The 27867-nt window shown below is 49.9% G+C and overlaps 2 protein-coding genes across 4 annotated transcripts in view; one reads left to right on the top strand and one right to left on the bottom strand.

The window, feature by feature from the left end:
• The first annotated feature begins 997 nt into the window (after positions 1-997).
• On the top strand, positions 998-18591 carry METTL16 (methyltransferase 16, RNA N6-adenosine). Its single transcript, XM_077345912.1, has 9 exons — positions 998-1184; positions 2189-2391; positions 3982-4122; positions 6601-6716; positions 8812-8954; positions 10815-10884; positions 12995-13084; positions 16522-16695; positions 17148-18591. The coding sequence occupies exons 1-9, from the start codon at positions 1057-1059 to the stop codon at positions 17751-17753; spliced, it is 1671 nt and encodes a 556-aa protein (XP_077202027.1). The 5' UTR covers positions 998-1056; the 3' UTR covers positions 17754-18591.
• Positions 18592-21489: 2898 nt separating this feature from the next.
• Positions 21490-27867, bottom strand: part of CTC1 (CST telomere replication complex component 1) — a 28028-nt gene continuing 21650 nt past the window's right edge. For 2 of the 3 annotated variants that reach the window (XM_077345911.1, XM_077345910.1), the window contains exons 18-23: positions 26864-26944; positions 26618-26777; positions 25679-25743; positions 23487-23652; positions 22926-23043; positions 21490-21598 (exon numbers count right to left, since the gene is read on the bottom strand). In XM_077345911.1, the coding sequence (XP_077202026.1) occupies positions 21501-21598; positions 22926-23043; positions 23487-23652; positions 25679-25743; positions 26618-26777; positions 26864-26944 (688 nt within the window). In that variant the 3' untranslated portion in view covers positions 21490-21500. Of the gene's footprint in view, positions 21599-22925; positions 23044-23486; positions 23653-25187; positions 25244-25678; positions 25744-26617; positions 26778-26863; positions 26945-27867 lie in introns of all 3 variants that reach the window. The other variant, XR_013232715.1, reaches the window with a different exon arrangement.

Here is a 27867-nt window from a genome sequence, read left to right as displayed (position 1 = left end):
CTATTGCAGCTACCTGTGCAATAATATATAAAAGCAACAACTTTTATACTGCAATGTTTTGTTCAAGGTATGAGCTTTTGTGTGCAGGCACACTTCCTCAGATACAATGTGTGTATACAAAAGCTCATTCTTCGAATAAAACTTATTTGGTCTTGAAGGTGCCACTGGACTCCAAATTTGTTCTGCTGCTTCACGCCAACATGGCTACTGTAACATTGGTAAGATGTTCAGAAGAGTTATTATTACCCTAAGGGGGGAAATGTTGGTAGAGTTTCTGCCTACACTGAGTTGTGTGACCTGGGAGAAAAAGCGTCCCCATTAGAGATGCGGAAATCCTGGAAGAAAAACAGAATTTTGGACAATAAACATTTTTCCCCTTGGCCTTTTTGGTGGGTTGTGACAAAACCCTCTGCAGGACTATGTTTCGGAATAAGCTAAATGCCTTAAGGCAGGCTTTTTCACGAGGTCTACAGCATGAAAAAGTATAAGGGATGCCAGTGCCCAGGAAGGACATGAGGGTCCCCTGGAATGATAGCTCATTTCCAGGCAACAGAGATCAGCTCCCCTGGAGAAAATGACTGCTTGGGAGGATGGGCTCCATAGCATTATACCACACTGAGGTCCCTGTCCTCAGGCTCCATCCTCGAATCTCCAGGGCTTTCCCAACCTGGATCTGTCAACCTCACCCCACCCCCTCCTAGGGCTGCGAACCTCCAGGTGACACCTCTAGACGTCCCACCATTCATCTCCAGGCAGGTCAGTTCCCCTGTAGAAAATCCCTGCTTGGGAGGGTAGCCTCAATGGCGTTATACGCCACTGAGGCGCCTCCCCACCACGAATCCCGCCCATTCCCGCTCCACCCCAAAGTCTCCCGCCCCAGAGGTGGCAACCATAATCGCGCGCCTTCCTCTCCCCCCCTCCGTGGCCTTTTCCCTAGGCTAGAGCGGCACTTCCGGTGTCCGGACGCCCCGCCCCGAGCCTCACCATTGAGCTTCGCCCGGAAGTGTAGCCGCTCTAGCTCCTCCATGCTCCCTGTCTTGGGGCCCCGTGCCGGGGATGGCGCTCAACAAGTCGATGCACGCGCGCAACCGCTACAAGGACAAGCCGCCCGACTTCGCCTACCTGGCCGCAAAGTACCCGGATTTCCAGCGGCACGTGCAGGTCGGCTTGGCCGGCAGAGTCAGGTAGGTCGGCGCGCGGCCACGCTCCCTGCCCCGCGCAGCTGCCACTGCAAGCCAGCCTCCGCCTGGGCCCCGCGGGATAAGGAGGCAGCGGCGGCGGGGGTGGCATACACATAACAATATGAAATATATAAAAGAGCATAAAATCCATGAAATACGTGAACTGCAGAATAAAATTATTCTTTCCCTCAATGATTCCGGAAGCTTCTGAGCCTAGATGCCATCCAGCTAAACTTGGTCACTTTAATTCTTTATTCCTATATGATGATAACTTACTAGAGAAGTGGTACATTCTTGGGTGTCTGTTGTAAGGAGAGGGACAGTAGGTGATTGCAAGTCACTGAGAGATTCCGAAAACCAGGGTGCAAAATATCAAGTCTTCTTCTTGAGCAGGGGTAGTCAAACTGCGGCCCTCCGGATGTCCCTGGACTACAATTGTAGTCCAGGGACATCTGGAGGGTAGCAGTTTGACTACCCCTGTTCTTGAGAGTCAGTGTGATATAGTCCTTCAAGAATGGCAAATTCTGATCTGGAGAACTAAGTTTGATTCCCTATTCTTCCTCCACATGCAGCCAGCTGGGTGACCTTGGGATAGTCGCAGTCCTGTTAGAGCTGTTCTCACAGCCCCACCTCCCTCACAGGGCATCTGTTGTGGGGAGAAGAAGGAAGGGAATTGTAAGCCGCTTTGAGACTCCATAGTGAAAAGCAGGGTACAAAATATCAACTCTTCCTCTTGAGAGTCAGCATGGTGTAGTCCTTAGAGTGGTGGGTTCTTAGCAGGAGTACCAGGTTTGATCCTCCACACACAGCCAGCTGGGTGACCTTGGGTCAGTCCCAGTTCTCCCAGAGCTCTCTCAGCCCCACATCCCTCACAGTATGTCTTGTGGGGAGAGGAAGGAAAAGGCGTTTGTAAGCCACTCTCTCTCTTTGGGACTCCTTCAGGTAGTGAACAGGGGGCTACAAAAACCCGGCTCATCTTCTCTTCTTCCTGCCTTCTGCCTTTTCAGCCTCAACTTCAAGGACCCCGAAGCCGTGCGAGCCCTGACATGCACGCTGCTCAAAGAAGACTTCGGCCTCCAGATTGACATCCCGTTGGAGAGGCTGATCCCGACGGTTCCCCTGAGGCTTAACTACATCCACTGGGTGGAAGACCTCATGGCAATGCAGGATCCAGCTGGGAAAGCTTCTGTGGTCTGGGGGATAGACATAGGTATGTTTCTCGCTCGCCGGAGACATCTCAGTCTTGGGAAGGAATGTTTGCTGACAGGGGTCTATGGGAGTGGCCAGGAAACGGCATGTATATGAAAGAAGAAGTCCCTGTGTTCCAGGTGGTGTTCCTTGGCCGCTTCCTAAATGGCCCCCGATGAAGCAAAAAGAAGAAGAAGAAGAAGAAGAGTTGGTTCTTATATGCCGCTTTTCCCTACCCGAAGGAGGCTCAAAGCGGCTTACAGTCGCCTTCCCTTTCCTCTCCCCACAACAGACACCCTGTGGGGTGGGTGAGGCTGAGAGAGCCCTGATATCGCTGCTTGGTCAGAACAGTTTTATCAGTGCCGTGGCGAGCCCAAGGTCACCCAGCTGGTTGCATGTGGGGGAGCGCAGAATCGAACCTGGCATGCCAGATTAGAAGTCTGCACTCCTAACCACTACACCAAACTGGCTCTCTATAGCAGTCTTTCTCAACCAGGGTTTTGTGAGACAGGTCAGTAAGAGTTCCTGTGGGTTTGCCTTTGCCCTTTGGTGGAAGACAATGACAGAGGGAGACAGGTCAGTCTCTTGGGAAAAATGTAGAGCTGGAAGGGACTCTAAGACTCATGTAGCCCAACCCCCTGCACAATGCACAGAATTCACAGTTCCTCCCCGAGTGAACCCTTCTCTATGTTCAGAGGATGGCAAAAAAAACCCTCCAGGATCCCTGGGCCAATCTGGCCTGGAGAAAAAACTCCTTCCTGCCCCCAAAATGCTGATCAGCATTACCCTGGGCAGATAAAAGCCAACCCTTCAAAGGGAGCTCCAAAAGTTTGGTGCCACAACCGAGAAGACCCCTTTCTTGAATTTCCACCTGTTTAGCCTAAGAGGTGGGATCATTTCCTTCAAAGGATAACGGGAGTTAACACGTAGGATTTCTACCATGTGAAAATGGCAGAGACTCGTGGGAACTGTAGTCCATGGACATCTGGAGAGCCACAGTTTGGCCATCCCTGCTCTAGTGCACGGGTAGTCAACCTGTGGTCCTCCAGGTTCATGGACTACAATTCCCATGAGCCCCTGCCAGCAAATGCATGAACCTCTAGAGCAGGGTGGGAGAGAGCCAGCGGCCCGGCCGCTGCAGCTGCATGTAAATGCGCACGCGCAGTTGCCGCACATGCTCGTTTTTGCCACTAGGTGGCGCTAACGTGCGTGCGCGTTTGCATCGCTGGCGTGCCGGCGGCTGTGCCTGCCTCTTCCCCCCCTCTCGCTGCGGCCCGGCACCATGGCCTTTGCGGCCCGGTGCCGGGTCGCGGACCGGGGGTTGAGGACCCCTGCTCTAGAGGACCCCAGGTTGACTACCCCTGCTCTAGTGGATACAAAGAGAATCTTGCTGAGATTTCAGATATTGTGTGCTGCAAGATTTTCACAGAACGGGAAAAATATTCTTTCGAGTCTGCATTCAGGTGATGAGTTTATTTCGGAGTGCTTGATTGCATAATTGGGAAATTGTTTGCAGTTGGCATCCGGGAGCTGCTGCCAGTATCAGATGATGTTGCCGCTATCCTTTTTTTTTTCTCCTAGCACAATCTTTTTTTTTCTCTTGATTTTGCAGGAACCGGCGCGTCTTGCATTTACCCCTTGCTGGGGGCAACCTTGAACGGCTGGCATTTTATCGCGACAGAGGTGGACGACGTCTGCTTCAGCTACGCCAAAAAAAACGTGGAGCAGAATAATCTCTCCGACCTCATCAAAGGTATCTTTCTGGCCCTCTCTCTTGCGCTTCGGCGTCGTTCGCTGGAAATTGTGCGGCCCAAAGAGTACGCTGGCAGCTGAGCCTAGCATTAATAGATGAGGGAGAATGTTCCGCGTTCTTGTTCGTTTTGCTGAGTGCGTGGAAACTCAGAAGAAAGAATGCCAAAATATCCATTCTCCCAGCTGCCCTGCTCCAGCAAGTGGGAGGAAAAACAGTTCTTCCCTAGACTGTTGAGAAAAGGCAGGAGGCCATAACAAGAGCACTAACTGTGGATCAGGCATAAGAGATGTTTGTCAGCGAGGCGTAAGGGATGTAGAACGGCAATACCGTGTGGCAGTGAAAATGTGGGCGTTCCAGTGGAAGCAGTGAGAGGCATATAAGAAGAAGAAGAGTTGGTTCTTATATGCCACTTTTCTCTACCCGAAGGAGTCACAAAGCGGCTTACAATCGCCTTCCCTTTCCTCTCCCCACAACTGACACCCCATGAGGGAGGGGAGGCTGAGAGAGACCTGATATTCCTGCTTGGGCAGAGCAATTTTCTCAGTGCTGTGGCGAGCCCAAGGTCACCCAGCTGGTTGCATGCGGGGGAGCGCAGAATCGAACCCGGCTCGCCAGATTAGAAGTCTCCACTCCTAAGCACTACACCACTAAAACAGCTGTTATCAGTACCTCTTGCAAGGTACAAAAGAGCTTTAGTCCCATGGTGGTTCTTCAACCTTTCCACATATTGGCCTTAAGGTTTAAACATGCATCTAGCTGCTGTATAATGAATCATGCCCTTGATCCAGCAGGGTCCGGGTTGTCAGCTCAGTAGCTGTCCAGAGCAACCTTTCTCGGCCTTTTTACCATTGAGAAACCCCTGAAACATTCTCCAGGCTTTGAGAAACCCCAGAAGTGCTGCGATGGTGCAGACTATGGTTGAGGCCCCTCCCCTTCCCACCCCTTCCAGGCCCATCATTGGCCAGTTGGGGGGTCGACCTCACCATATATGGCCCTGATGATGATGATGATGTCATCCGTTTAGTCTAGTCTGACCCTCGGTGGTTCTATTGGAAAGTTTCCACCACACATCTCTGTCAATGATATATGGCCCTTACACCCAGTAAATGTTTAACACATTTTTAAAATATATATAAAAATAATTCTCTCCCTCCCCTCAGGAAATCATTCTGGTGCCCTCAAGGAAACCCACGGTTTCACGAAACCCTGGTTGAGAAAGCCTGATCTAGGCTCTCAGGTTGAGGGCTTTCATGTCACCTACCTCTAGGGTTGCCAGTTTCCAGGTGGGACTATGGCTCCTCTTCAGCATACAGAGATCAGTCCCCCTGCAGAAAATGGATGCTTTGGAGAGCAGACTCTATGGCAGTGTATTCCACTGGGTTCGTATTCCGTTAGCATCAAGACATTGCTGGCTGCACCCTGATTGGCCCTATTCCAACTCGGACAGCCTGACGTGCTCCACCCCCTAGGGTTTTTCACAAATATATAGAGGAACCATGGATAAGGATTTATAATAGTTGTCAAACCGTCTAAACCTGTTTTTTTCCCCTGGGGCTTTTATTACTTCATAGATTTCTAGGATCTTAACGCTAGCATCAAGCCTTTGTGTGTCTTCACCCAAAAATCTCAGAAGATTAACTTTAGGAAATTTTGAATATCTTTTGTCCATCTGGATTTTGTGAACTGTAGAGTTTTTTTACAATGAATAAATATTCTTTTGATGTGAACGTCAGCTGCTTAATTGAGTTTATGTATCACTGAAACCTACAGGACATACATTAGCAGTTTGAGAAAATATGACTAAAATAGGAGGAGGAGAAAGAAAGAGTTGGTTTTTATACCCTGCTTTTCTCTACCAGAAGCAGTCTCAAAACGGCTTACAATCACCTTCCCTTCCTTTCCTCACAACAGGCACCCTGTGAGGGAGATGGGGCTGAGATAGCCCTGACAAGATTGCTCCGTGAGAACAGGGCTATCAGGACTTTGATTAGCCCAAGGTCACCCAGCTGGCTGCATGTGGAATAGTGGGGAATCAAACCCAGCTCTCCAGAGTAAAAGCTGCCACTGTTAACCACTACACCAAGGAAGCATATAGCAATGGTTGCCCTGACAATTAGTAGGAGGTTCACGGAATTAGAGTTTGTCAGTGGGAATTTTGGAAATAATTAGTGGGAGTCTTGATAGCTCAAATTCGATATTCAATACCTGGCTATTAAAGGACTACAACAGGGATAGTCAAACTGCGGCCCTCCAGATGCCCATGGACTACAATTCCCAGGAGCCCCTGCCAGCATTTGCAAATGCTGGCAGGGGCTCCTGGGAATTGTAGTCCATGGACATCTGGAGGGCCGCAGTTTGACTACCCCTGGACTACAATCTTGCTTTGATTGCAGTAACACATTTTATCATTTGTCTTGTTTGCATAACAAATTTTTAGACCTTGAAAACGAGTCAGTTTTTGGTTTCCTTTTCCTCCAGTGGTTAAAGTGCCACAAAAGACACTCCTTTTGGATGCTCTGGAACAAGAGTCGGAGGTTATCTATGACTTTTGCATGTGCAACCCTCCCTTTTTTGCCAACCAGCTGGAAGCAAAGGTATGTTGACTTCAGCACATCTGGCCCAAACGTTTAGGACAGGTAGTAGAAAGTCTGTGGGAGCCCTCCAAGGAACGCCAGGGGTGTGATGCAGAGGCAAGCAAGGACAAACCACCTCTGAACGTGTCTTGCCTTGAAAACCTCACTAGGGGTCACTATAAGTCAGCTGTGTCTTGGTGGCAACAACAACAAAAGGTCATTTCAGGTCTACATAACTTGTAACCCAAGTGACTGCTGTGCATGCGCATAGTTGGGGAATGAAATTAATCCCTGATGCACAAAGTCTTCAGCCAATATCATCCAGTCAACTTGCTTTGTGGTACAACCAAGGGACCTGTTGTCCTCTGCTATCAGTGCCCAGTCAGGTTCCCCCGAATGGCAGATTCTTGGTTGAAGAAATCTCTTTAATGGTAGGATTTGCCAAAACTAAAGTTAACAAATAAATCCAAATACAGTGAAATGGTGTTGGAAAAGTGCTAAGCACAAAAAACCAAACAAGCACCATCCAAAATCAAAAGTGGCTCTTAGTTGGCACACAATTTCAAAAATAAATCTGTAGCAGTGCATTAAATGGCTCATATATCACATTCCCAGGTTCTCTGATTAAATCCTCAAGTCTCAAAATACATTTAAAGGGCACAGGGCAACCAAAAGCTTAAAAAAATGCAGACAGTCATTTGGATGAAAGCCCGAAGGGGACTCTCTTCTTGTTCCATTCTTATTAATGTTTTCAAAATAATACGTCGTGTAGCTCTTCCTTCTTCATAACGTCACGCCCCAACCACCCCCATCCCCAGCACCCTTTTGTGCTAAAACCCAAGTCCTAAAAGTCAATGTTCCCATGCAGCAAGCCTGTCAAAGCCAAAGGGGTAAAGCAAACTACCCAAGACATACCTTTTGGAAATTTACTGCTGGCCTCCCTGGGGTGGAAAAGGTTTGAATAACAAAATTCATTTCCTTGCAGCCCCTGTTCTTTGACCAAGCATAGCTAAATAATGAGAGCAAATAGATGCACAATAGCGCACAGGATCAATGTGTCACGGATACAAATGAGGGCAAAGCTGCTCGTGAAAACATCACAGCGAGACTGACATGAACTCATGGAGAACTCACAATGCTGCCTTCTCCTGCATCAGAACCTTGGTCCATCAGACTTGGTCTTGTCTACTCAGACAGGCAGTGGCTCGCTAGTGTCTCAGGCAGAGGAAGGTCTTTCACGCCACCTACTGCCTGGCGTTTTAGGTGGAAATGTCGGGGGTTGAACTTGGGACCTTCTGCATGCCAGGTAGATGCTCTGCCAATAGCCAGAAGGAGGCAGGAAGTGAACCTTCACACCTGAGGAGGGATAAGGCTGGCTACCTAAGGGATCAATGACACCACAGTAAAACAGGCATGGAAGGTCATAGAATCATAGAATAATAGAGTTGGAAGGGACCTCATGGGTCATCTAGTCCAACCACCTGCCCTATGCAGGACACTCACCACCCAATCGCTCATCCACTGTAACCTGCCACCCCCTTGAGCCTTCACAGAATCAGCCTCTCCGTCAGATGGCTATCCAGCCTCTGTTTAAAAATTTCCAAAGATGGAGAATCACCACCTCCCGAGGAAGCCTGTTCCACTGAGAAACCGCTCTGTCAGGAACTTCTTCCAGATGTTTAGATGGAATTTCTTTTGAATTAATTTCACCCTATTGGTTCTGGTCTGTCCCTCTGGGGCAAGAGAGAACAACTCTGCTCCATCCTCCATATGGCAGCCTTTTAAATACTTGAAGACGGTTATCAGATCCCCTCTCAGTCGTCTCCTCTCTAGGCTAAACAGACCAAGCCTCCCCCAACCTTTCTTCATATGTCTTGGTCTCCAAACCCCTCACCATCTTTGTTGCCCTCCTCTGGACATGCTCCAGTTTTACATCCCTTTTCAACTGGGGTGCCCAAAACTGAACAAGGATGTGTCAGGGATGCTAAGCAGAATGCATAGCAAAACATCGATTCATCGTAACTTCACCAGAAGGGAGGCGAGAGGTTAGAACGTGGGTGGCTCACAGGGGTATCTCCTCAGTTTCCCAATGCCAGGGCATTGTGCTCTTTTCCAGGGCGTCAATTCCCGCAACCCCAGAAGGCCCCCTCCCAGCTCGGTCAACACGGGCGGAATCACTGAGATCATGGCCGAAGGGGGAGAGCTGGAATTCGTCAAGAGGATCATCCACGACAGCCTGCAGCTGAAGAAAAGACTGAGGTGAGGTGCTAGGGAGGGGGAGGGGGGAGTAATTTATCCTCTCAGAACTACTTTTCTCCTTAGAATCAGAACCATAGAGTTGGAAGGTACCTTCACGGTCATCTAGTCCAGCCCCCTGCACAATGCAGGAACTCACAACTACCTGCCCACCGACGGTTGGGTATTTCATGCCCAAATAATTCCCCCATTCACACCAAAACTCTCCAGGATCCAGCCTGGCCTGGAGGAAATTCACCTACCATCCCACAGTGGAGATCAGCAATTCCCTGGGTAGGCAAGGAAGGGCCACAAAAGACGAACACTGGCACATCCCTTACTGTCCACCCACTCACCATCTGCCTAAGTCCATAAAGTCAGCATTTCTGTCAGATGACTGACTAGCTGCCTCTTCCTCCTCCTCCTCCTCCCTCCTCTTCCTCTTATTATTACTACCACTACTATACTACTACTACTACTACTACTACTACTACTATTATTATTATTATTAATTCAGTTTCTATTCTGCCCTCCCAATATGGTTCAAGTCAGTGTACATAGTGGGTTACAACTAACAATATATTTAAAACAGTATAAACATTAGCAGTACAAAACAAAATAAAAACCTCCAGATGTTCACTGCTCCCATAAGTCTCCGGCCGAGATGTCTCTCAATGGGGGTCCGTTGAGGGCAAGAGGGGACCCCCAAAACACTCCTCCCTCTTCCCTGTTCCTAGCAACAGCATCTTTCTCGGGCGCTTTGTGGGGATCAAACCGCCTTTCTTGTGGCCCTTCAGCTGCCTTTTGCAACACTGTTTGCTAGGCACAGGGCGGATCTGTTGAGGGGGGGGGGGGTTAAAGACCAAACTGCTTAAGATAGAGCAATGGGTTTGGTTCCCAGCAGCACCGGGAAAAGAAGCCAGGTGGATCAGGACTTCCATGCCTTCTCCTCTTCAGTTGCCGAATAATTGAAAGCCCAGTCAAGGGTGAGGTTCCGGGGGGAAGGGGGATGAGACTGTGTGGGAACCTGCAGAGGGAAAGGAAGCTTTAGTGAAATCCACTCTTCCCTTTAGGATTGCTGTGGATTTGCCCTTCTCTATTTCTCCGTCGTTTCCACATCAGTCTTTCCCTCCCCTTTTCTCACTTGTCTCTGCCAGTTTCTCTCTCCCAAACTTCTTTTGCTTTGTCTAGTTGCTCCTGCCTTGTCATTCTCCATCTCCTCATGAGAGCCAGTGTGGCGTAGTGGTCCAGGAGCAGGGAAAACCAACTGGATGACCTGTGTCTGTTGAGGGGAGAGGAAGGGAAAGGCAATTGGAAGCCCCTCTGAGACACATGAGGCCTGCTAGGTGACCTGGGGCCAGTCACAGTTCTCTCAGAGCTCTCTCAGCCTCATCTACCTCACAGGGTGTCTTGTGGGAAGGGAAGGCAGTTTTAAGTCGCTTTGAGACTTCTTTAAGTAATAAAAAGCGGGGTGTAAAAAACAGTTCTCAGTTTTCCAGATCTATTTCCTTGGAGAAAGGGAGAAAAATGGGCACCAGCCAAGTGGGTTTCCCTTCTCTCTGATGTATGTTTACGATGTCTCTGCTTATTCAGCAAGGAGGCAAATCCGCGCCACGCTTACTCTTTGGCCCTTCCATGTATTCTGTTGTGCGTTCCAGGGGACAGGTTGTGTCCCAGCTCTGAAAGCTGCTGTTGTGGTTGAGTCCTTTCCAGTCTCATCTCTGCCTGATTCTCCCCCCCCCCTTTCATCTGATTGGTTCTCCAGCCTTTTGTCTCTCCCATGGCTTCCCTTCCTCTGTATTCCCACTCCCCCGTTTTTTTGTTTTTTTAATATAACTATTAACTAGAAATGCCTAGTTCTTTTTTTTTAACCTGTTTTAACAGATGGTACAGTTGTATGTTGGGGAAAAAATGCAGCTTGGCCCCGTTGAAAGAGGAGCTTCAAATTCATGGCGTGAGTATGCCCCTCATCACTCTCTCTCTCTTTTGTAACACACCTTGAGTCTCAGTGGGGAAAGGCGGGCTACAGAGGAAGGGAATAAACAGACATGCATTAGCTGCCTGCTCCTGCTCTTCTTTTGTTCTTATGAAGGCCCTGACGTTTATGCCCTCTTGTTGGCCCTCCAGAGAACCTGGCTGGCCATCATGTGGGGCAGGATGCTGGACTAGATGGACCACTGCTCTGATCCCGTAGAGCAGTGGTCCCCAACCTTTTTATCACCGGGGACCACTCAAAGCTTGACAATTTTACTGAAGCCCGGTGGGGGGGGGAGGGGTAGTTTACTCCTCTACTCTCAACCACTGCCCTAACGCTCTCTGACCGCTATGGTAATGTTTAAACATCCCTTCAAAATAAGATACAGACACGCCACAACAATGAACATAAGGAACATTTTATTTTCATGGAAATTTGAACTCATGACAATGACAAATCAATGGGAACCCTGAGCTTGTGTCTCTGCAACGAGATAGTCCCTTCTGGGAGTGATGGGAGACAATGACACCCGAAGTGTGTTGTAAAGGGCCGGGGGGGATGAAGTAAAGGGCCGGGGGGGGAGAAGGCGTCCTTTGCGGCCCACCTCCAATTAGTTGAAGGACCACATGTGGCCCACAGGTTGGGGATCGCTACCGTAGAGCTCTTCTGATGTTCTTAGGAAGGCCTCTCAGACCTGTTGTTGTTGGACTCTTCTTACGTTGTTATAAGCTATATAGTTTATCTCTCTGGAGGGGCCTCTGACCTCTGCATACTTACTAGCTCCCCCAAAGCCTGAACAGGTTTGCCTTGGCCCTCACATCATTCCTGTTACCCTTTGCTGTTCATTCTCCTTCTCTGTTGTAAAAGACTTGAGGCCTGGTAATTGCATGCAGGATAGTGTGGTGGTGAAAGCTTGAGCTGGCGGAGAGTTCACTGTACTGCTTCAGACTGCAGGTGGGAAAGACTTTTTTCTTTTTCCAGTGCTTCCCATCAATGGGGGAAAAAACTCCACGCTGCAGGAAAACTAGCATGCCAAGTGGCAGAGGTTTTAATCCAGACTTTTCCTTGCTTGCTAGATTTCTGAAAGCAGGGAGTGTACCTCGTTGGGGAGGGGAGCATTCAGTCTGGAGTAATGCAGTCCACTCTATTCCCACCCTCTGCACATGAAAGGTGGTTCCGCTGCAGGTCTCTGTCCTGCCAGCATGCATTTCACACAGATGAGCGACACAAGAAACAGCTCGTGATGCTATATAGCTTGACAAAAAACATTGAGGAAAAGACCTATGTAAGCTCCCTCCCTCTCTCTCCCTTCATTTCTTTTCCCCTTCCTTCCTTTCTCCCTTCTTTCCTTCCTCTCTCTGTTCCTTCCTCTTTTCCTTTCTTTCTCCTTCTTTCCTTCCTCTCTTCCTTTCTCCCTTCCTTTCTCCCTCCCTCCTTCCTTTCTTCCTTCTGTCCTTCCTCTCTCCCTTCCTTTCTCTCTTCCTTTCTCCCTCCCTCCCTCCTTCCTTTCTTCCTTCTGTCCTTCCTCTCTCCCTTTCTCCCTTCCTTTCTCTCTTCCTTTCTCCCTTCCTCCTTCCTTTCTTCCTTCTGTCCTTCCTCTCTCCCTTTCTCTTTTCCTTTCTTTCTCCTTCTTTCCTTCCTCTCTTCCTTTCTCCCTTCCTTTCTCCCTCCCTTCTTCCTTCTGTCCTTCCTCTCTCCCTTTCTCCCTTCCTTTCTCTCTTCCTTTCTTCCTTCCTCCCTCCTTCCTTTCTTCCTTCTGTCCTTCCTCTCTCCCTTTCTCCCTTCCTCCCTCCTTCCTTTCTTCCTTCTGTCCTTCCTCTCTCCCTTTCTCCCTTCCTTTCTCTCTTCCTTCCTCCCTTCCTCCTTCCTTTCTTCCTTCTGTCCTTCCTCTCTCCCTTTCTCCCTCCCTCCCTCCCTTGTAAGACTTAAGTCAGTGGTGTAAGCCTGGAACCTCTCGACCTAGCTTTGCACTATACATCATGGCAAAGGCAGTTTGAGGTTTCTTTCCAAAGTTACTTGCTGGTTGGGATCACTTAAAAAAAAATAACCGAGGAAAGGTGATTGACTTAGACTTTTTTGCCCGGTACAGGTTCCTAAAGTTACCCACACCGAATTCTGCCAGGGCCGCACCATGAGGTGGGCGCTGGCATGGAGCTTCTATGAGAACGTCAAAGTGCCAGTAAGTGCCCCCCCGCCCCTCATCTGAATATAGATTTTGCTTAAGAGTTGGCAAGGCCCAGCATTCCTCCCTTGGCGTCTCACAACGGTGTTGGGTACAAAAGCAGGAGGGCCGGTGGCTTCAGGAGGATCTCCGCAAACTGGGTGTGAGGGCAACAACGTGGCAAAGGATGATGCACGGGGAGGATCCCAATTTCAAGTATCGGCAAATTGGGTCTGAACTTGCTGAGACTGAGGGGGAGAAAGATCTCGGGGTTGTCGTGGGCAGCTCAAGGAAAGCGTCAACCCAGCGTGGTGCAGCAGAGGAAAAGGCAAACTCTTGGTTAGGGATTATTAGGAAAGGGATCGAGAATACAAAGGCTGAAACAAATGCCCCCTGCGTAGCTCAATGGTGCGGCCTCATTTGGAACAGCATGTGCAGTTCTGGTCACGGCGTCTCCAAGAAAAAATGTGCAGACCTGGGAAAAATACAAAAGAGGACAACCAAGAAAGGAGACAGGCTGAGCAGTCTGGAGGTTTCCAGTTTAGAAATGACTGAGGAGAGAGACGGGAGAGGTCTATACAATTATGCTTGGGGTAGAGAGAGAGAGAGCTGAGAAAGACATTTTTCTCCCTCTCAAAATATTAGAACTCAAGAGCTTCCAATGCAGCTCATGGGCAGGCGATTCAGGACAGACGAAAGGAGATATTGCTTTCCACAAAGGGTGATTTAAATGTGGAATTAGCTGCCGGAGGATTAGTGATGGCACAAACAGCTCGGAAAGAGGATTAGACAGATCAGTGGAGGATAAGTCTATTAGTGGCTATTTGCCAGGGGGACTGAGGGAAACCTCCACATTCAGAGGCACCAAATCTCTCTGAATCCCAGAGCCAGGAGGCAACATCAGGGGAAGGCCTCAGCCTCTATGCCAGGGGTAGTCAAACTGTGGCCCTCCAGATGTCCATGGACCACAATTCCCAGAAGCCCCTGCCAGCAAATGCTGGCAGGGGCTTCTGGGAATTGTAGTCCATGGACATCTGGAGGGCCGCAGTTTGACTACCCCTGCTCTATGCCTTTTTGTTAGCCCCAGTGACAGATGCCTCTCTGCAACCTTCCCCAACCCGAGGTGAATTTTACTTCCAAAAAGGAGCGGCGTTTCCCTCAGAGAACGTGTTAGCCGGGTTTCCCTTGTTATAAAAATGAAGCTTCCCACACAGTTTCTTTGAGGTCTTTTTTAGCTTTATTCAACCTTGGAGCCTTTGGGGAATGTATAGAGCTACCTTAAACCCTTGGCCAGAATTGCAATGAAGTGTTTATTTACCAATACTTAACCCCTCCCTAGTTGTAGCTATTAGTTCAGCACCATCCATCACAATCGCCCACAGTAACTGGTCGGCCACTGTGTGGGGCAGGATGTTGGACTGGATGGACCCCTGGCCTGATCCAGCAGGGCTCTACTTCTGTTCTTGTGAAGGCCTCGGCCTCTATGCCCTGTGGTTGGCCCTCCAGAGGAACTGGGTGGCCACTGTGAAATGGGATGCTGGACTACATGGACCTTCAGTGGTCTGATCCAGCAGGGCTGATGTTCTTATGAAGGCCTTGGCCTCTGTGCCTTGCTGTTGGCCATCCAGAGGAACTGGTTGGCCGCTGTGTGAGAAGACAGGATGCTGGACTAGATGGACCTTTACTGGCCTGATCCAGCAGGGCTCTTCTTCTGATCTTGTGAAGGCCTCGGCCTCTGTGCCCTGTGGTTGGCCCTCCAGAGGAACTGGTTGTCCACTGTGAAATGGGATGCTGGACTAGATGGACCACTGGGCTGATCCAGCAGGGTTTTCCCCATTCTATTATGAGTGCTTTTCTCCAAAAAACTGCAGCTTGAAGTAGGGATGCCAGACACTAGGTGGGCCCTGGGGATCCCCTGGAATTATTGCCCATCTCCAGGTGACAGAGATCAGTTCCCCAGGGGAAAATGGTTCTTTTTGGAAGGTGGACCCAATAGCATTATACTCCACTGAGTTCCCTCCCTGCCCCAAATCCCCACCCACTCCTGGCTCCACACCCAAAGACTCCAGGCAACTCAGAGCTGGCAACTCTAGCTTGAAGCCCTCTTGAGCACACAGAATAACCGGAGCAGTTCTCTCTGGCACCTGGCCATGGCTTTCTTCTTCTAGAAGAGAGCCATTCTCAACCCGTGGTGCGTGCACAGTGGGCGATGGATTCGGTTTTGAGAAATTAGAACGGGCAGTGCTGTAGGGAGGAGAAAGGATGTATGAGTGCCCATTTCCCTGCTGAGGTGGAAGAAGACTGGAGCCTGCACAGTTGCAGACGGCCCTGTTTACCTTGGCCGGGCCTCGGGGCCTGAGCAGACGGCACTAAATGGTCCCTTAAGCCCGGGCACCATCTGCCAGGCTGTTCGCTCCCGCCAGGTTCCTTGGCCACTTCCAGCAGAGCGATCTTTGAGCCTCGTGCATGGTGCGGAATCTGTGCTTACCGGAATGAAGTGCCATGTTGTCCTCGGGAAGGTTCTTGGCACACTCGTTCATAACCCTCTTAGTCTGCTCAGATAGACAAGAAAGGGAGATGAACCCTGGATGAGCAAGGTGGGGGTGGGGGTGGGGGTGGGGGTGGGGGTGCTGCCAGTCTAATATCCCCACCTCTCGTAGGAGGTCTTTGTCCCTCAACAAACCCACAACAGCCAGCTACAAGATCAGGCTACGTTTTTGAAACACTGCCGTATAAACACCTAATTTAAAGAGCACCGTGACTGCCATTCAGGTGTCCTTCCCTTTTCAGCATCCTTTTCTTCCAGACTGGGAAGTCCCCAAAGAACCTCATCCTCCAGGCAGCTCAGGCTGAGCGGGGAAACATGCCCACTGACGGAAGACAGCCACTTCAGGATGGCTGAGCTGTGATTGCTAAAACTGTCACTGCATTGATGCTAGTCACAGTTCTCTTTGAGCTGTTCGCTCAGCCCCACCTACCTGTCAAGGTGACTGTGGTGAGGTGAAGAAGGGAAAGGTGTTTGTAAGCCGCCTGGGGGGGGGATCCCTTTGGGTACAAAAAGCCAGCGCCTCTCCTGTAAAAGGGCATCAGTTCAGCTGAAACTAGATTCATGTATTTTCTCCTCCAGTTCCTCCATTGTGGGGGGTTCTCCAATACAAGTTGCTGTCACCGCAAGAGATAGAATTTGTTTATAGCAGGGCTAGTCAAACTGCGGCCCTCCAGATGTCCATGGACTACAATTCCCATGAGCCCCTGCCAGCATTCGCTGGCAGGGGCTCGTGGGAATTGTAGTCCATGGACATCTGGAGGGCCGCAGTTTGACTAACCCTGGTTCATAGAATTGGTATTAAATATACATCCTCCACCAATTTGGAAAAAATATAGCAATGAAATAATATTTCATGTTAGCCCAAGCAGAATAGAACAATTGTATGTGTCTTTCCCCCCTCTTCCAGTCACCCCCTTCCAAGAAAAGAAAACTAGAAAAGCCTCGGAAACCAATTACTTTCCTCGTTTTGGCGTCGGCCATGAAAGAGTTGGCGATTAAAGCTTCATCCGTGGGGCTGGATGCTACCGAAGGGACGGAAGCGGTGGCGGCGTGGATTAAGAAAATTCTCAGCGATCTGAAGGTATATTAACCATAACGGGCATATTCACCGTATATACTCGCATATAAGCCGAGGCATCTAATTTTACTGCAAAATCTGGGCAAACTTATTGACTCGCATATAAGCCGAGGGTGGGAAATGCTCCATCATCACAGGCTCTCCCATCCAAGATTTGCCATTTCTTTTGCCATTGTAAGGCAAAAGGGAAAAAAAGACCAGTGTCCCTCAGTCAAACCATTGCAGTACACATTTGCAAAAGGCAATGCAACGATTGGCTGGCTGGAGCAAGCTTTTATTTCAATTACCGTATATACCCACGTATAAGCCGAGGAGGGCCTTTTTCAGTGTGAAACAAAGGTGCTGAAAAACTAGGCTTAGATGCGAGTATATAGGGTATTCATTTGGAAGCGTCGTTTCTTTAGGAAGCGGCCCACGATTCTAAAGACCCGGATCTTGTTTCCTTTGGAACTTAGGTCCAGTACAAGAGCATCCCTTGCGGAAAAGACGAAGTCAGCCTGCTCCTAACCGCGTTAGAAAACTCCTGGATCCATTTGAGGAGAAAGAAAAGAGAGCGGGTCAGGCAGCTGCGCGAACTGCCTCGAGCCTCCGTCGACTTCCTGCAAGCCCCGGAAGAGAAAGAGAACCCCCAGAAAGATTCCAGTAAAACCCCGGAGAATGACGATATCGAGGCCGGGGTCACCGAAGGAGGGTCCCTGGAACTAGAACCCCCGGAGGGCAACGGTCTGAATAGCTCCCCTCTTGTTAAAGAGGCAAACAGCCAAGCTTGTACTGATGAAAGCAGCCAAGTCCAACAGCCAGCAAGTGCCTTAGCAGGTTCTGAAGAATCTAGCGGTGTTACAGAGTCCAAAGCTTTTGCCGCTGCTAGCCCTGCCACTGAAGCCGGGCAGATGGCCAATGTCTTGAACGAATGGTTCCTTTTCAAGTGTGTCTTAAATGTGAAGAAAGAAGAGGGGGATTTCTTGGTAGAAATGCACTGGGTCGAAGGGCAGAACCGGGACTTAATGAACCAACTGTGCACTTACTTAAAGAACCAGATTTTTCGGTTGGTGGGGACTTGAGCGTTCCCGTAAGGGAAGAAAAGCAATTGCGTTGGTCCTATTTTTTGTGATCTTGGCTTTTGTGTTCATGCGGTCGGTGACACCTTTGCTGCGCATGTGACTGTCCTTAAAACCACCACTTTTAAAAAGTGGGGCTGTCTAATGGCACCAGAAACCTAGATGAGTTGGCTACTAAGCTATGCTTACAAAGCGGCACGAGGTCGACATTTACAGGGCGGAGCAAGTGGTGGGTTCTCCAGCAGATACGGGGCGTTTTTCCTCACCCTTGTTTCATACCTGTTTCCCTTGAAATGTTCTAGTAAGTACACCTTCCTCTTGGATCCATGTTGCTCGTTGAACGCAGTCTCATTTCTCAGAGGAATAATAGCTCTGCCTTTGGAGAACTGGGAACCTCTCCACTGGTAGTTCTCTGATATAACCTGGGAACGCAGAAGTGTTCTGTTGCCCAAGCACCAAGAGGATTCGAATACTGAATTGTCAAAGGCACAAATTGGGTGTCGTAGGTTTTCCAGGCCTGTGTGGCCGTGGTCTGATAGTTCTCATCCCTGTTTCCCAATTTTGCTGGAAACTATGATTGGCATCTTCAAAGGTAGGACATGGCAAGATGGGAATCTCTCCGGGTCACAGTGTGGAGTAGGGTTGAGCGCTCCGGCGCGCTTTGGTGAGCACCGATGCCCGAGGTGGCCAGTGCCGTAGGAAGGAGGGGTGGCACTGCCAGCGATACGCTAGCTAGCGCCCGTTTTCCATGCTGCAGCACTGGCCGTCTTGGGCATCAGTGCTCGCCAGAGCATGCCGGAGCGCTCAACCCTAGTGTAGAGTGTTTAAACCAGGGGTAGTCAAACTGCGGCCCTCCAGATGTCCATGGACTACAATTCCCTAGGAGCCCCCTGCCAGCAAACGCTGGCAGGGGGCTCCTGGGAATTGTAGTCCATGGACATCTGGAGGGCCGCAGTTTGACTACCTCTGGTTTAAACAGTTGCTGGACATTTAATTTACTTATCGGCATGTGTTTGTGTGTTTGTAATGCATCACTTTCCTGTGTTATCTGGGAGTGTCTCCCGGAATGGACCGGAACTAGGAAAAAGACACAGGGGGAGTGTTTCTTAGTCCGGCCCCGGGGAGCCTCCCAGATAAGACAGGAATGTGAAGTGATACACACACAACAACGGTTCACACATGCTACAATTTGGCATGGAGAGATTCCTATCCTGCCATGTCCGTCTGAAGATGACAGCCAGAAATACTGGTGAAACGTCACGATTAAAACTACCGGACCACGGCTGTGCAGCCTGGAAAGCCTACGGCAGATAGTGAGGCCGACTGTTGAACTCTGTGTATTGTGCGTAGCACCGGGCTGTGATGACTCTTCGTATGTGAAATGTCCGTGGCTTACAGCCATCCTGCGTGGGGCCAGTGCTCTCAGAAGGAACGATCTGGGAATTGACAGGGCAGGTTAGAGCAGGGTCCAAAACAAGCCCCAGCCCTGAGCCATTACCGCAGAGCGCTGCGTTCAGTGGAAATGGTAAAGCAGGGCTCGGTGCAACGTTGGGAAAGCTTTTCATACTTAACCCATTCCACTGAAATGTTCACGATCTGTTTCAAAACGAAGCTTGGTGTTGAATCCAGAGTGCTTCCAAGCTAGCCGTTACTGCTGCCGTCCAAGTCCGTTCTGTTGAGACTTGGAAAAGTTACTTGGGCAAAGGGAAAATGGGGTCATATGTCTCTGCCAAGGTTCCCCCCCCCCCCCAAGAAAAAGAAGCTGGGCCTAGCCCTTTCCTCCAAGTAGTAAACCTGCTTTGCGAACTTAATTCATCACATAGTGCTTTTCCTTGCTACCCAAAGATGTTTACTGTAAAATACAATATTTTTTCCTCAAATTCCAGTTTAAGTGTTGGCAGTTTGTTTTCTTAAGATGAGGCATTGGTTTTTATACCCCTCTTTTCACTACCTGGAGGAGTTTCAAACTTACAGTCACGTTCCCTTCTTCTCCCCACAAGAGACTCCCTCTGTGTTGGCTCAGCAGAGTGGAGAGAGAATTGTGCCCAGAGGCACCAATGAGTTGACATGGATGGGTCACCCCTGTAAAGAGATGGATTTCCAGCCCAGTTCAGTGTTTGTGGAATTTGCAGAACTGAGTCACTGAAGGGCGATGCTACATGAGCTCTCGGTGTGGGTTACAATCACAGAACCCGAAAACAGCCGCAAAGTACAATAACTACGTGACCGCGGGAACCAAAGCGTGGCGTTCCACTAATGATGATTGGTGTTCAGAAAACATGTTTGTCCATGACCGCCGCAAGCTGTGTAAGTGAAGCATTCGGCTTCGGACAGCAGAAAAGTAAATGGGAAAAGCCCTGGCTGCAGTAATTCTTGCAGCAGTTCAAGAAGAATAGTGTTTTTATGGACAGGTATGCATAACTTGCCCTTTGGTACTGTACATAGAGTTTTGCCTTTTGGTACTGTCTTGGAGAAGAGCCTAATGCTGGGAGCGATTGAGGGCAAAAGAAGGGGACGACAGAGAATGAGGTGGCTGGATGGAGTCACTGAAGCAGACGGTGCGAGCTTAAATGGACTTTGGGGAATGGTAGAGGGCAGGAAGGCCTGGAGGATCATTGTCCATGGGGTCGCGATGGGTTGGACACGCACCTAACAACAACAATGCATAACTTCCTCAGCCTGGGCTGTTAAAGGCAAGCTCCGGCTCCCCAAATGATCCGATCACCAGGTTAAACAGTTTAAAGATATCATGTGGGGTATGTTTTAGCAACAAGGACCAAACTATGCCCGAAGAGAACATCAGAAAGACCTGATCTCTTGCAAGCCACCCTCTGAATAATCACATATTGTAATCAGATCGCTGTTGGCTCTTTTGGAGCCTGGGGGGGGGGGACCTTTAGAATTCTGACACTAATGGCCACGGCCATAAAACGGCTGCTTCCTCGGCTCATCTTCAGTTACACTGTCAAGATCCCTTGATCGTTTTCAAAAGTCTGCACACCCAATCAGAAGCTTGGCTGGGCAAAAGCCCCATATGGCTCCGCCCACTTGGCCGGCCCCATAGGGGGTTGTGGATCCCTACTTTAGGAACAACTATCCCTTTTTGTTGCTTTAATTGTCTTCAGTTTGGGGGGCGGAGGAAGCTGGTTTTGGTGAGACAAATGGAACATTTTGATTTGAAAAGGGAATGATTTGAGAAACTGTTTATTGAGTTTCTTGAGTGGATCGACCTGCTTCGGCCAGCTGAAAAGAAAGGGCTCCTCGCTGGACTCTACCACTTTGAACTGCAGGCGGGCACGTGCTGCCTTAGATGCTCCTCTCGGCAAAATAGCACGAGATGTTGAGATTTCTGCCGCCTTAGTATTTGTGCCAACTTGTTGACTTCCTGTGCAAATGGATTCTTGTTGCTTTAGAACAGGAGTAGGCAAAATGCGGCCCTCCAGATGTCCATGGACTCATGGGAATTGTAGTCCATGGACATCTGGAGGGCCACAGTTTGCCTACTCCTGCTGTAGAAGAACATACAATATTGCAAGTCTCCCGCCTGCATTCTTACGGGACACAACCATGTAGGTGCACAGCTCTCTCTTTGGACACAACTCTTCCAGTTACAAAATGCTCTCCGTCCAAAATGCTGCAGCGGTGGGGTTTGCCCGCTAAAAAGTCCCGTTAAGGCACACAGAAGCAACAGACATGTCAAGCTGGCTGTCCAGGTGGTCAGGTGCTTTTTTTCTTCTCCCTTCCCATGGCTCAGGTGGCTTCCCGGATGCTCAGGCACATCAAGTTCAGTTGATCCTTCATCTGGCTAAGGAACTCCACGTCATTCGAGAGAAACCTTCTCGTCTGTCCTGAACCCAAGCAAAACAAACAAATAAGAAGTTGCCTACAAAATTCAAAGCATTTCAAGATGACCGTTTAGAAGAGAGCCCTGACTTGGATGCATCAGGCTAGCCAGACTTCATCCAGTGTCGGAAGCTAAGGGGAAATTGGCCCTGGGTAGTACGTGGGTGACAATCTATGGAGGAAATCCAGGAGGGTCATTTGGGATGGGTACAAACCTAAACATTCTGGTTCAGGGCAGCCCTCAAATGGAGCCAAACATGCCCTGGGGAGGAGAATCGCTCAGGGTTAAATGTCTGGCACTTTCAAAGGAGGGGCAAAACTGATGCCTTGGCTTGTGGCCACTTCAGCCTAACAGCTGGTGGGCAGACCTGCCCCTCTGTCTAGGTTTAAAGGGCTGGCAGCCATTTCACCAGTCCATTTGCTTGGAAGCAGGGGGAAGCAAAACGGACTGGTAAAGTAGCCCACAACCATTTAAACCTAACAGTGGGCAGTTGGTGGCCATCAGCTATTACGCTGAAATGGATGATAGCCATTTCACCAGTTTGTTTTGCTCTCCCCACCCACCCCCATGAAACCAACTAGTGAAATGGCTCCCAGGTCAGCTGCAGACCCATGCTGCTCCGCTGTTAGGCTTCAACAGATCTGCACTGGACAAAAGTCGTCCCTGAACATCAGTTTGGGGGTTCCAAAGCAGACCGAGTTTTTGTTGAATTTTTGCTCCCGAGCCAGTTCATGCTCACCCCTAGACGCAGAGGCAAGCAATGGCAAACCAACTCAGGATGCTCTACGATGCTACCGAACTTGAACCTTACTCTTCATAATAATAGGCATCCACTGAGTTCAATCAAAATCTGAGGACTGCCCAAAACAGGCTGCAGAAAGAGGTATGTCCACTTCAATACAGTGCTATGGGTTCTTTTCGCACTTGTTCTGGTTCCATTTTTATGTAAGCTCTTGCAAACGTTTAAGAATAGAAGAAGAAGAAGAGTTGGTTCTTATATGCCGCTTTTCCCTACCCGAAGGAGGCTCAAAGCGGCTTACAGTCGCCTTCCCATTCCTCCCCCCACAACAGACACCCTGTGGGGTGGGTGAGGCTGAGAGAGCCCTGATATCACTGCCCGGGCAGAACAGTTTTATCAGTGTCGTGGCGAGCCCAAGGTCACCCAGCTGGCTGCATGTGGGGGAGTGCAGATTCGAACCTGGTGTGCCAGATTAGAAGTCCACACTCCTAACCTCTACACCAAACTGGATACATTAAATACAGAGGTAGCTGAAGAGATAGTAGGTCACCCAGCCAATCTGGGGTGGGGGAGAAGGCGTGTCCCCACATACCTGCCTCTGGGGGCTTCCTGTCCAGTCTGGCCTCCAACACAAGAGACCGAAGGACAAGGGGGCTTTTGCACAGGGTCCTCAGGTACCGTGTCAGCAAGTCTTCAGGATCTTCTGGGCACTGTGAAAAACAGCTGAGTATCATCACCTTGACCTAGATAGCCCCCATCTCATCAGATCTCGGAAGCTAGGCAGAGTTGACCCTGGTTAGTTCTTGGATGGAGGACCACTGAGGAAGTCCAGGGTTGCTGTGCAGAGACAGGCAGTGGCAAACTGCCTCTCTTCTTTTGTCCCGACCTGATCTCAACACGCTAAGCGGGTTAGCGGTGGGATGGAAGACCACCATGGATGCCCAGGGTTCCTACACAGAGGCAGGCAATGGCAACAACCTCCGTCTACCTCTTGCCTTGAAACCCCAACAGGGTTGCCATTAATTGGCTGCGAACTGACAGCCTGTTCTGCAGGCCATCCTCCATCGTCAAGGAATGAGCTATCCCCACTGGAGTTCACCATTTATTACCGGGGTCAGCCGTTCGGCCTCAAGAGACTAAACAAGCCCCTTACCCCGGGGCCACCACCGGTCTCATTATGCCGGATCCTGACGAAGCCTTTCCGCCGGACGTGGGCCTGCACGACGTCCCACTCCTTGGGGCTCAAAGCCAGCACCTCGCGAACCTGCTGGTTCCTGCACGACACCGTGGCCTCGCCTGTCCCATCTTCGACCAAAATCCTGCAGGCAAAAGGAAAAGTCTGAAGGAAATGCAAGATCGTAAAAGGATTCTCCTCCAGGAGACTGGCCTAACTCCTGTTCAAACTGGCTTTGTTCTCAGGCGAGAGTTCAAACAAAGTTGGTCCAAGTTTTGCATTCTGAACTTCAGCATTTCTGCACAGTTGGATCGATCAAAATTTGACCCATCAGATTTCTTTTGACCCTTTTGCTGGCTTATCCAGGTGGGGTTCTTTCCTGGTCACCTGTCATTCCCTGTCCTTGGCCTTTCTTAAAGGGAGATCACATCAATGAGTTTCTTTGGAGAAAATGGATGCTTTGGAGGTTGGAGTGTATCGCGCAGGACATCTGTCCCTCCCCAGGCTCCATCCCCAAACCTCCAGCAGTTTCCCAACCTTGCTCTGGCAACCTTAACCCCATCCCCCGCTGGTTCCAGGGGCTACATGGCAACCCTATGAAAAACATATCATCAAAATCAAAGGAGTGGAGCAGGGGTAGTCAACCTGTGGTCCTCCAGGTCAGGGGTAGTCAACCTGTGGTCCTCCAGATGTCCATGGACTACAATTCCCATGAGCCCCTGCCAGCATTTGCTGGCAGCATTTGCTGGCAGGGGCTCATGGGAATTGTAGTCCATGGACATCTGGAGGACCACAGGTTGACTACCTCTGGAGTAGGGCATAAGGGGAGGAGCTGAATTTGGGTTTTTATAATTTTGACCAAAGAAAAAACCAGCGCAGGGGGAGAGAAGAAAAGATGTACTAGAGGAAATGACACCTGATTACCCAAAGCAATCAAAGGGTACTCGAAAGACTGCAAGAAGAAAAAGGCTCTTCACTGAACAGATGAACTGTGTTCTTGGGATTTGCTGCCTGAAGATGTATGCCTGGCCACTTGGAAAGTTGTAAAACAGATTGAATTCATGGGATATTGAGGGGAGGGGGTGTTATTTCCTGGATGTTTTAGTTCCGCATTATCAGCTACCTTCACCCATGAGGAAAGTCAAAGTCAAATAAACAGGGAGGACGGGCCTGTTATCAGAAGAAGAGTAGGTTCTTATATGCCGCTTTTCTCTACCCGAAGGAGGCTCAAAGCGGCTTACAGTCGCCTTCCCTTTCCTCTCCCACAACAGACACCCTGTGAGGTGGGTGAGGCTGAGAGAGCCCTGATATCACTGCCCGGTCAGAACAGTTTTATCAGTGCCGTGGTGAGCCCAAGGTCACCCAGCTGGTTGCATGTGGGGGAGCTCAGAATCGAACCTGGCATGCCAGATTAGAAGTCCGCACTCCTAACCACTACACCAACTGGCCAAACAGCTCGATGGAACTTCCATATTTAGAGGTAGCTTTTTTCCACTGAAGGCCAATGGTTGTGGGGGCCTGCTGCTTTCGGGCCCGGCTGGAGACATCCCAGAAGCGTCTGTCTGATCACGGCTTCCTAAAAGGATGCAGGACTACGCTGACTTTTCCGTCTGACCCGTCAGAGCTCCCCTATGCTCTTCAGTACCAGAGATTAGACACGGAAATGGCAATATCAGATACCTTTTGACATAGGCAGATGCTCAACCCCTCCCTCTTTCCTCTTCTTCCATAATGATCTGTAAAAAGGTGAGGAATTATTTCCTTTCTTCTGCATCTGAGGAAGTGACCCATGACTCATAAAGAACTGGGTTGTTTTTTTTTTTAATACCCTGCTTTTCACTACCTAAAGGAGTCCCAAAGTGGCTTACAAATCTCTTTCCCAGGCTCTCCTCACAACCAACCCCATGAGGTAGATGGGGATGAGGGAGCTCTGAGAGAACTTGGACTAGCCCAAGGTCCCCCAGCTGGTTGCATGTGGAGGAGTGGGGGATCAAACCTCGTTCTCCAGATTAGAGTCTGCCGCTCTTTAACACTCATGCCGGAATAAACATTGTTAAGCGTTTCAGTTGCCACTGGTCCCCCCCTCCCGCACTTTTTTTGTAAACACCAAGTATTCATTACATCCAAACCACAGTACTGTGAGGGAGGCTACCGCCTTCCGCAGTTCTCACCTGGCACTAGCTTTAATCACTCCCGTAGAGGACAAGCAAGGTGGGTTACGTTGGCTGCATCTTCCCTGGACAGGGAGGAAAAAAACAAAACAAGGGGAACAGCAAAGTATGGCTTTATTGTGTGTGTGTGTGGGGGGGGGGGAAGCAAACCAATTTCTGGGCTACACTGCTGCCAAATATTGCCAGCGATGAATGTTCCTCTGGAAAGGCCAGAAGGGGGGTGGCAAAAGTTCAGGTGGCATCGGAAAGCGCCTTCAGGTCGCAGCCAGCTTGTGGCAACCCTGTAGGCCAGGTGTAGTCAACCTGTGGTCCTCCAGATGTCCATGGACTACAATTCCCACGAGCCCCTGCCAGCATTTGCTGGCAGGGGCTCATGGGAATTGTAGTCCATGGACATCTGGAGGACCACAGGTTGACTACCCCTGCTGTAGGGTTTTCAAGGCAAGCTACATTCAGAGATGGTTTGCTCTGACCTGCCCCTGCCTAGCAACCCTGGTCTTCTTTGGTGATCTCCCATCCAAGTACCCACCAGGGCCATCCTGCTTAGCTGACGGGAGCTGAAAGGACTGTGTTAGTCTGGGTCATCTGGTTTGGGTAGCGAAGGGCAAAAAGGGCGAAATGCCCCAGATTGACACAGAAGATGGGGCAACTTGCTTCAATGGAAACCAAAGTGCTTCAAGATCTTTTTTGAGCACATCTTCCTGTTTTGGGAAGAATATGCCAGCTGCAGTGAGCTGCTGGCCACCCATTCCCTGAGATGTTCCACCCAAGGTCACCCAGCTGGCTACATGTGGAAGATGAGTGGGGAATCAAATCCAGTTCTCCAGGTTAGAGGGCCACTGTTCTTAACCACAACACCAAGGGGAGCACCCAAGCACTGGTCCAGGCTCAGGGAGGACAATATCTGTGGGGCGTAATTCGGGAGGACTGGCTGGATACCTCTTTGATGGTGCTGCCGCAGAGAGAACAGGTCCACCTCAGGAACAAAGCCAGGACGCACGTCACATGGCAGGAGACCCGCACCTGACCCAGACCGGAAGACTGAAGCTGTATATGAGAGAGGTACAATCCCGGGAGATGAGATGAGCCGTCGATAGGTCTGGAAAGGTAGAAAGACATCACGAATGAACTTGCGTAATCTGCAGCTGGGGGTGAGGCGGGGCCACTGTGGACTGCCAGACTCACCTGGAAGGGGAGGCGGGAAGCGGGGGGCTCAGAACGCTCAGGCAGCTGGAGGCCATGTAGGAGCAGTATACATTTCTGAACCTGGAATCAGAGAGGGATGTTGGTTGCTGAAGGCAGCCCTTCCACTGGGTCGCCAATCCACCCTAGCCTGGCATTGCCATGCACAACAAGGTCGTAAACCTGCCCAGGGGATGCCTGATGTGCCCCTGTTTGAGTGTGTTATTCTTTCTTTCATTCAATTTGTACTCCCCTCCTTTCTCCCCAGTGGAGATCCCAAGAGGCTTCCGTTGTCCTCAGGATCAGATGCTTGGGAGGGGCTTTTAAAGTCTCCCCAGCTGACCTGTTCTGATACTGCCAAGAGCCAGCTCTCTGCCGCATCAGCTGTTTGCCGAGCTCCAATGGTGCTGAATCCATTTGGGTAAACCCAAATCGCTGAAACCCCCGAATCTCTGTGCCGAGCCACTGATTCTGGTGAGTTGTGAGGCATTAGTGAGCTTTTTCGCGGATCAAGACTTGTCGCTCTGCTGGGACCTTCCTGCCACCTTTAATATAGAAAGGGAACTGGAGGCCCGCTGGCCTTTGCAGGGGGATATGTTTGATGGCTTCAGGCAGATCTGCAGGTACCAATCTGTTACAGATCCCTGGCCCCAGAGAAATACGCCTGGCCTCGACTTCATAGAGTGAGCTCTCGGGAGAGCTGAGGACCCTGATGAAGCTATCAGTGTTCCACATGGCCTGTAAAAACAGAGTTCTTCCACCAGGTTTCTGGTTAAAGCTGGGTTCTGAAGATCACTAGGTCCCCCTCAGGCCCAGCTAGATCATCAAGTGGACCCCTGGTGGTTGTCTGTAGAGGGAAGAAGGGAATTTTCGCTATCTTGATGCTTGATTGGGTTGTGGAGTTTAGGGAAGGGGGTTTTATATTGGGGGTATGACTTTCTTGTAACCCGCCTTAAGCTTTGGAGTAAGGTGGGCTATAAATTGAATAATTAATTAATTAACGGGTT

Source organism: Paroedura picta, chromosome 7 (genome assembly GCF_049243985.1).
Source record: "Paroedura picta isolate Pp20150507F chromosome 7, Ppicta_v3.0, whole genome shotgun sequence".
NCBI lineage: Eukaryota > Metazoa > Chordata > Lepidosauria > Squamata > Gekkonidae > Paroedura > Paroedura picta.
This window is presented reverse-complemented; position numbering and strand designations above follow the sequence as displayed.

Coding starts and splice junctions, on each gene's coding strand:
- METTL16 (XM_077345912.1), top strand. CDS start 1,057: ATGGCGCTCAACAAGTCGATGCACGCGCGCAACCGCTACAAGGACAAG. Junction 6,717..8,811: donor CCAACCAGCTGGAAGCAAAG/GTATGTTGACTT, acceptor GCTCTTTTCCAG/GGCGTCAATTCCCGCAACCC. Junction 8,955..10,814: donor CAGCTGAAGAAAAGACTGAG/GTGAGGTGCTAG, acceptor CTGTTTTAACAG/ATGGTACAGTTGTATGTTGG.